Source organism: Epinephelus lanceolatus, chromosome 10 (genome assembly GCF_041903045.1).
Source record: "Epinephelus lanceolatus isolate andai-2023 chromosome 10, ASM4190304v1, whole genome shotgun sequence".
Taxonomy (NCBI): domain Eukaryota; kingdom Metazoa; phylum Chordata; class Actinopteri; order Perciformes; family Serranidae; genus Epinephelus; species Epinephelus lanceolatus.
Window position 1 is genome coordinate 35,725,234 of NC_135743.1, and position 8,823 is coordinate 35,734,056.

The window sequence follows — 8,823 nt, forward strand, 5'->3', positions numbered from 1 at the left end:
TCACCTAAACTGCAGTGCCAGCTTTACACTCCATTACTGTCACACTGGAGTGCAGAGATTATTTTATTTTGAAAGCCCCTTACCGGATGTCGCAGTTAGGCTACTCTGGTGTCTCGTCCTGCTGTTGGGATGATGAAGATGTCTGACGTCAGTTTTGACAAATCACCGCGTGCATCAAAAGCCTGGATCGCTCTGAAACAACTTGACAAAAACGGTTCGTAGGTTTCTGTAAGTTATTCGACTTTGTGATCAGTCATCGATTATTTTTCAGCCACTGATGTACTCGGTCTGTGCGTCCGTGCCCATGGCAACCAGTCTCTTTAACCCACTGAAGACTGAATGGAGATGATGCGCTCCTGTTTCTGTCATGGATATGGTATAAACCCAGCATACTCACATTACTCGTACATTAATAACTTTTCTTATTACTTCAGTAAATGTTCAGGTGTAGTTAGTGACGCTTTTATCCACAGATGGTCAAAGAGGAGAGCAGCAGCTGTATCTGACTGCTGAGTCCCATCAGCCTGGTTGCAGCCCTCATCTCACATTCAGTAAAGTGATTCAGAGAGGGAGTAAAAACCCTGTTTAATCTGAATATGGGATTATTGTTAAATGGAATCATTCCTGCCAGCTCCATGTCTGACTCTACGTGTTTTTGGTTGCAAGTGATTGCGTTTAATTGATTAATAAATGATTTAAAAAAGCTATTAGGCTGCCATGTTGTGAGAAATCTCTGGCTGGTGAGTCAATAATAAATGTTCAGATCTGTGTTCACAAGTCATTAAGAAAGGGTCACAAGTTTCACACTGTCTAATAAGCTATCAGAAGGAAACAAGGTCATCAAAAAGTCATCATCATTTAAATGTTGATAAGTGAATGATGAAGAGTTTTTGTAATAATCCATCAAATATTAAGGTGTAAGTGTTAAAATACAGGCTGTAAGACATATAAACACTTCTGTCTGATCTGGGGATTTTCCCCCACAGGACAGTTTTATTACCACATTAAAGATTCTTAAGAATTTATGAAAATGCTTTTTTTTTTCTTTTTTTTTTTGAGAGTATTTTCAACATTCAACGGGAAGCCGTCATCAGCTTCAGTTCCCCATCTATGCTCTCATCAAAGCCACCAGACTCCATTGGCAAAAACATTAATTTTGGCTCGCTGAACACAGGAGCTGCTGGTCTACCGCTGCCTTGATCAGTTACTTTGTTTGTGTCATTGTGTGACTTTGGTGAACTTGAACTAGCCCTTTTAAACACCAAAATCACACAATAAGACAAACAAACTCACTGATTGAAGCAGCAGTGAATCAGCATCACCTCTGTTCGGCAATGTTAAATGACTGTTTTCTCAATGGAGTCTTACTTTGAAGAGAGTGATATAATAGTGATATATGGGCTTCAGTTGCCCATTGAGTATCAACGTCTGGCAATAAGGTAAAGCTGGGAAAATACTCTACGGCATTCGTTTAAATTCATATTGATGTTTTTATGTGGGACTTCTTTTAGGGTGGCTAAATTAGGTTTTGTTGCTGACCCCTCCACAGCAGTACATTGCTTAGCTTCTGGCCTGCTCCTCCAAACTGGGGGAGTGCTGACTGACATCTACTGTAACAACATAAATAGATTCCAGTAGTTGTGATTTCATGATGTGTTCACATCTGAAATAGAAATATTGAAAGTGAGCACAGAGAAACTCTCTTCCTCCAGCAGCGTCCAAAAGTGTCTTTTAGTATCCTAAAAAGTGCTATATAAATCCAATGTATTATTATTATTATTATTATTATTATGGAATGTTATATCTGTGGCAGACGACAGAGTGGTGGCCCTTCGTGAAGTGTCCATTCCTCCAGCAGCTGAGGTCACCATGATCATACAGGTGTGCAAGTAGTCTGCCTGTTGCTGTTATTATTGTACCTGCACAGTATGTTTTAGTTTTGCTATTTAATATAATTATGACTATATAAAAAAGTCAAAATTTTAATTAAATTTCCAAGACAATTTATAAAAAGGTAAATGAAACAACTGAAACTCTCTGTCTATCTTTTTTGTAATGTAGTATATTTTGAAATTATACCTTTTGATATTTTTTCTCTTTTCAGATTATCACCACTACCTTTGGGCTAAACTCCTCTGATGTCGTTTTCAAGGTATGACTCCTTTATCCTCATGTTTGAGATGCAGGCCGATATCTGAATCTTTGAAGGCAACGTGTATGTCCGTAGAATATTAATAAATATAGAAAGAAAAATCCATCTTTGGTTGTAGCTGAAATTGTCATTGTATTTGCAGATAAGGAACCACCGTGGCTGTCTGATCCCTCTGAACAGCTCGATCCCTGCTAACAGCAAACACATGTAAGGAGTCTCTGACCGTATAACTCTGTATTCAGTGCATACTCTTCATTTATCAAGCACTTCTTGTTGTCAACTGGTGACATGTTTTTCACCACAGGCCTTATGTGCTTGAGGTAGTGAAGATCTTTCAGCATGGTAAGAACGGACTTGCCTCTCTTTGACAGTGTTTTCTGAAACTGTGAGTCAAAGTCTGGACAGGACACTGTCAATAGGGCTTCTACATTACACACCACTGATCACAGAAAAGCACCAAGTAACAAGCACCTCTAAAGCTTCTTAAATGCTGCTGTATTCTCATTTGTATTCAAAACACACCGGTCGCTGCAGAAATATAATGGTGCTCCTTTACTTGTGCCTGAATACGTTATTAGTCAAGCTGATTTAGCCTTACACAATTGAAACATAAATTCAGCCTGAAGCAAAGGCAAGTTTTTGATGTCTGTAACTTGTCATGATGTTTCTGTTCCCAGTGCATCCCAAGCCCAGAACCATCCCCATGACTGTGATCAACAAGAGCATGAAGACCAGGCTACAGACTATTGACAGGAGGGTGAGACACAGTAACTAATAAGCAGAGTTCTTCTTGTTAAAATTTCAATTTTTTTTCACGGAAAGATTCATAGTTGAGTGTTTTTGTGGACAGCACAGAATCAGGTTTGCCTGTTTTACATATATTAATTTCTACTTTACCAATTTACTCTTTCTTGTCTGGATCATAAAGTTGTCTCACCTGCCAGAGCATGAATTTAGATTATATGTCTTGTTACAGATTCAGAGACTGGAGGAGCTCCTACCTCAGATCAAACTCAGGCGCAACGAAAAACTAAGCCAGGTATTTAAGTTTCTCCTGGGCTGTCTACAACAGTGAAGACAACATTAACCTTAACACGGCCATGCTTATGAGTGTAACCCAAGCAGCAGCTTCCAGGACTGAAAAATAAAGCCAACACTGAAGTGCCAAAAACTGGGTTTCCTCGAGCGGCCACTTGAGGCTGGGTCCAGAAGTGATGCCTGTAGGCTCCCAGATTTTAAAATACCCAACTTTACAGCAGAAATAAACAGGATTACAGCCTGGTACAAACTCGAATTACCATTTCGCAGTTGCATGCCTTCGTGAACTCTGTCCAGACTCATATGTAGACATGATGGTTGACAATGCTCTAAATCTGGATGTTGCTGCATAAAAACTACAAATTTTAAAACGGGGATGCTTCACGCACATCCTCAGCCAGGCAGAAGATCTATACAATCAGCACAGTTGGTGGACATCCAAGGTCAGTGTCACCAATTCAGTATCTGACCAAATGTCTCCCCATCTCTTCCTGAGATATGACACTGAATAATGGCCCAAAAAGTGTTTCTGCAGAACATCATGATTTCACACTGAACTTAACCTTTGACCTTTTGGATATAAAATGTCAACACTTTATCATTATATCCTATTAGACATTGGTGTGAAATTTTGTAATCATATTTAGCAAATGGATTCTTGAATTTTGGCCAAAAACATGTTTTGTGAGGACACAGGGTACTTGACCTTTGACCTTTGACTACCAAATACTAATCAGCTCATCCTTAAGCCCAAGTGGACGTTTGTGCCAAACTTGAGGAAATTCCCTCTAAGTGTTCTTGAGATATTGCGTTCACATGAATGACATGGATGCAAGATCACAGCAATCTTGACCTTTAACCTTTGATCACCACAGCTAATCAGTTCATCCCTTAGTCCTTGAGCCAAATGTAAAGACATTCCCTCGTTCATGATGACAACATTTAAATGTTATGAAGGCTGAAAGTTATGCATGATTAAGGGTGCGGCTGCTTTGAGTGACAGGTAGGTGCCGTCCATTTGCAAGTTGCTGCCACGGCGACAATATTGGTCCCAGATTCATATAGTATAGGCATAGCCATAGCCGTCACTATTTCAATGTGTTTTCAGTCCATTAAAGTTAATTGTAACATTTTGATTGCCTTAAAAATCTCATTAGGTGTTTTACAAAAAGATACTCTAAAGAGTTGGATGTTTAGTTTTTCTGGTAAGAGCATTTTATTTACCGGATTTAAGTCTTTTTCACTAGCAAAAAAAGCATTAGTATTAGCAATATTACAGTTAACCATAGCAGTAAATGCAGCGTGCTAACTAAGATAGAAGCTAATGTAAGGATTAGCTCCACCCTCTTGTCCAAATATTGTCCCTTCTGGCTCCAAAAATCCAAGATGACAGTCAAAATGCCAAACTTGACACTTCAAAATAGGAGTCCGCAAACCAATGGGTGGCATTTTTTTGTACTTTGAATGTAAAAAAGTTTCTAGAGTGCATAAAAAGAGCATCCGAACAGAGCTTGTTTACAATAAAAAGGCCCAGGGGAGGAGCCCCCAGAGACATGCCGCTGCGTACTCCTGAACTGTGCAGGGCTGTTGTGACTGCATTTATGGTATATACTGATTAATGTTTGTTTATTAACCGACCCCGACTTCCTGTCAATTTGTACAAGTGACCCCTGGGCAAAGCAATCTGTGTATCTCTGCACTAAGAGGTATTTTATATTCACATGCATCTCTACATCCATTTAACCATGGCATCTCTGTCCTGTCTCAGGAGATTGAATGTCTCAACCAGAAGTTGAGATTTCTTCATAAGAGAATGCAAGTGAGTCATTTTGAAGTTCTCAGTATTTAGCTGCAACAAATTCAGAAACACTTCCGAGATATGTTTCCTCATATTCTCCAAGTCTGCAGTCATCATTATTTTTCACTTTCATATTTGCACTGTTGTCCTGCTCTGTTGCAGGTGGCAGATTCTCACAGTTGGAAGGGGCTGCTGACCAGAGCCCCTCTGTGGTAAACCAACACCCACATGTTTGGCTGTTTAGGAGTCCCAAACCATCAGTGGCGCCATGGTTACACTCATCATCCACTACAGACTTTATTATCATGCCACCATGCAAGGATGGGAGAAGATCTGGGTGTTTACAACTTATTTATATAGTCCCATGTGTGCAAAGAACTGTTGGTTAGGTTTTATTATAACTATACATCAGTATATATATATTATCAATATCACACTGATGGCAAACCTCAGAGAGATCCTTTCCACTAAGTATGTTCAGTAGTCTGGGTATTACATATTCATGGCCTGGAAAACAGAAATCTTGTCTATATTTTTTTCTGTCTGGACATGTAGTGAGAAATTTCATGTCACTTTGGTATAATAGAGGAACATATTTGCAACACTTTGGTGTCAGGCCTTAGTAGAGCTAACTATGACCAAATGTAACCTATGACATAACCTTATGTGATGTGTGCCATGACACTGATGAAATAAAGGAGAAAAGGTAAGATTGTCTTTTGTTTTACTGACTGGCTGCAATACTCAGAAGTGAATCACACTGCCACAGATGCCACAGTAATTGAAGATAAAGTCCAATCATCATCTTTTCTAGCTTTATTATCTTGGATCTCTGCAGGATCAGATAGACCAGCCTCTCTGAAAACTGGATGTTTGCACAATTCTTTGCTCCATTTGCAGTTATCAGTTGTGAGAGAGGAAACTAACTGTAACAAATGTTGGACAATTTCCTGGCGCTGTGACAAATTATGCAAAAGGGCTGAACACAAACTTTAGGCGAGCAAATAGTTGGGCTCTACCCAGATGTTTGAGCTAAGAGCACAACTGTATCCCAGGTCCATAATACATGTAGTGTGTTCACAAAGGAGGAAACAGTGGGACTGCAAACTAAAAACACTTCATTTGTGAGCGTGCAGTTGATACAGAAGTCAAAATAGTTATCTGTGTGTGAATCAAGTCAATTTCATTTATCAATCTCACAATATAAAAGTCAAATGAAAACTAGATACACAGTAAGTAATAACATAAGGAAACTAAAAACCTACACACTCTCATTGGGTCACTTTAAATTTCCTGTGGGGAAGTTTTGCAGTGCATGTGAATGATATCAGCTGACAGGAAGTAAACATGGACTCAAGCTGTTGCCTTGCAATGTAATTCCATTTATAAAGATGAAAGTACCACCACAGTCATTTCCCCGGCTACAATGACAGTGGAGAGACGCTCAGAGCACAGATGTGGAAGACCCGCAAACACTGACCAATCAGAGCAGACTGGGCTTTTTCGGGAGAGGGGTTTAAAAAGACGTTTCAGACACTATGCAAAACATAATGTGTTTTTTGAACACTAAAGCATGTAAACATCTGCCACATTATGCTCATTTTCAGGTTCATACTTATAAACCCAAAATTTAAGTATGAAGCTGAAAATGAGCATAATGTGGGTCCTTTAAAATCACCATTTACAACATCCCATCACAACAATCGCTAATGAACTAGATCTCTAAATCTTTCTTTTGAAATAAAAATAGCAGCCAGGAAAATGTGAGGTAAAAACAAAAGTACAAATATAGAAAAGAAGAAAATCATTTCTATGTGTGGCAGTAGGTTACTGTGAGGATCCCTCTGTGTCATCATGTCTGGAGCTGGAGCTGATACTCTGCCCTGGAGACAGCCGAGCCTGCTCCTGCACTTCTTCATCTCTTTCCTCCTTGTTCTGTAATATTGAATTATTACTCCGTTACACTGGTATTTCCATCTCAAAGTCAGAAATCAAAGTTGTATTGTATTGACATTATTTTTTTGTGTTATGATATTATTTTGTTCTTTTCATATTTCTTCCCACAACACAAGGATATTTGTTTTAAGCCTTTTAAGATTTAGCCGTCTGGCAAAGATTTTGAGTTTTTACAGGGTGTGTTTTTACATCACAGTTGAGGTTTAAAGGGTTGGGTTGATAAATTTCATTTTTTTTTAAAAAATGTTTCTCTAGATAACATTTATTATGGGGACTATTTTATGGTGGATTATTCAGACTAACAAAACAGTGGGCCTTCTTCACTGATAAGTGCGTAGAAACTTTCTTTGCACCAAAAATAGGTGTGTGTGCATTATTAATGTTGGATTCATGCCACATGCACACGGCTGGAGCCTATCCCAGCTGACATTGGGCGAGAGGCAGGGTACACCCTGGACAGGTCACCAGACTATCGCAGGGCTGACACATAGAGACAGACATTCACACCTAAGGACAATTTAGAGTTATCAATTAACCTAATCCCCAATCTGCATGTTTTTGGACTGTGGGAGGAAGCCGGAGTGCCCGGAGAGAACCCATGCTGACACGGGGAGAACATGCAAGCTCCGTACACCCCCCACCCGGGATTGAACCAGGAACCCTCTTGCTGAGAGGTGACAGTGCTAACCACCACACCACCGTGCCGCCCTTAATAAATTCAGCCAATGCATATTTTTTCGATATTGTTTTCTATTCAAGTGTTTGTTTTTAATGAATGCAGTTTAAATTTATTGTGCATTTAGTTGAAAGGACTATGTTTACATTTTCACAGAAAGCCGTGAGGCAGTTCTAAATTTGTTTAAAGAGTGCAAACAAATTCAGGTAAATGTGGTTGTTTTTGCATAAAACATTTGTATGCACGGATTTGTGCATACATTGGATTCACAGGTGTATTTTTGTTAAAGTGATTTGACAAATTTTGTATGAACGATTATAAAAAAAAATAGGGGCCGAGTTTTGAGACAGTTATTTAAATTGCTTACTTGTTTTGAGTTTATAAGCAGGTTTTGAGAGGAAATTCACTGAAAGAAAAGCTCAGTTCAAAGCTGAATATTACTATATTATTATCACTGATTACTGTAAGAAAAAGAAAAAAAATCATATGTTGAATGTATGTACACCTGACTACATATTTAACTTTTACTCATTTTGAGTTGACCTGCTGTGCACTCACTAAAATACTTTGTAGGCTACAATTATTTGGAATTAATTTTATGTATAATTTAGGTAAACTAATGACAGTGACTCTAAGTTCCTACCGCTGTACACCATCAAATCCCCTAAATTTTACACACTTCACCTTTAAAGTGCTATCGTTACTCAAAACATACAAAATGATTTTACAACAAAGGTAACTGTAACACAGATAAATGTTGAGTTAGCTAACTGTGCATGTTGAAATAACTTAAGCATTAGCTGACGTCAGCTTAGTGTTAGCAGTTTAAAACATAATGTTATAAATTTAAGCATGCTAAAAGTGCTTACCAGAGAAAATGTTGATACTTGGCTGCAGAGTCTGAGCAGTAGTTGTAAAATCCCCATTTTATAGCATTAAATAACTAATTAAAACCAAGAAAAACGACCAATCACCTTAATTGACAGAAACTATCTTTGGGGAAAATGTATTTGACATGTACTTTGAGTTTTTAGTTTGGCCATGTCCCATCTACTAATACGGACGGTGCAGGCTTCATGACCCATACTGCAGCCAGCCACCAGGGGCGATTGAGATGTTTAGGCTTCACTTTTGGGGAGCTGTCATGTCGTCCATCTTTATATACAGTCAATGATTTAAAAGTGCGAGTCAGTTTCAGTCGTC

General features: G+C 38.7%; 1 protein-coding gene across 1 annotated transcript; it reads left to right on the plus strand.

The window, feature by feature from the left end:
* On the plus strand, positions 1-5,698 carry LOC117265425 (uncharacterized). Its single transcript, XM_033639907.2, has 9 exons — positions 1-214; positions 1,814-1,881; positions 2,105-2,152; positions 2,295-2,359; positions 2,457-2,494; positions 2,830-2,909; positions 3,129-3,191; positions 4,959-5,009; positions 5,151-5,698. The coding sequence occupies exons 1-9, from the start codon at positions 130-132 to the stop codon at positions 5,202-5,204; spliced, it is 552 nt and encodes a 183-aa protein (XP_033495798.1). The 5' UTR covers positions 1-129; the 3' UTR covers positions 5,205-5,698.
* Positions 5,699-8,823: the final 3,125 nt, after the last annotated feature.

Coding starts and splice junctions, on each gene's coding strand:
- LOC117265425 (XM_033639907.2), top strand. CDS start 130: ATGATGAAGATGTCTGACGTCAGTTTTGACAAATCACCGCGTGCATCA. Junction 2,360..2,456: donor CCTGCTAACAGCAAACACAT/GTAAGGAGTCTC, acceptor TTTTCACCACAG/GCCTTATGTGCTTGAGGTAG. Junction 2,910..3,128: donor TACAGACTATTGACAGGAGG/GTGAGACACAGT, acceptor GTCTTGTTACAG/ATTCAGAGACTGGAGGAGCT.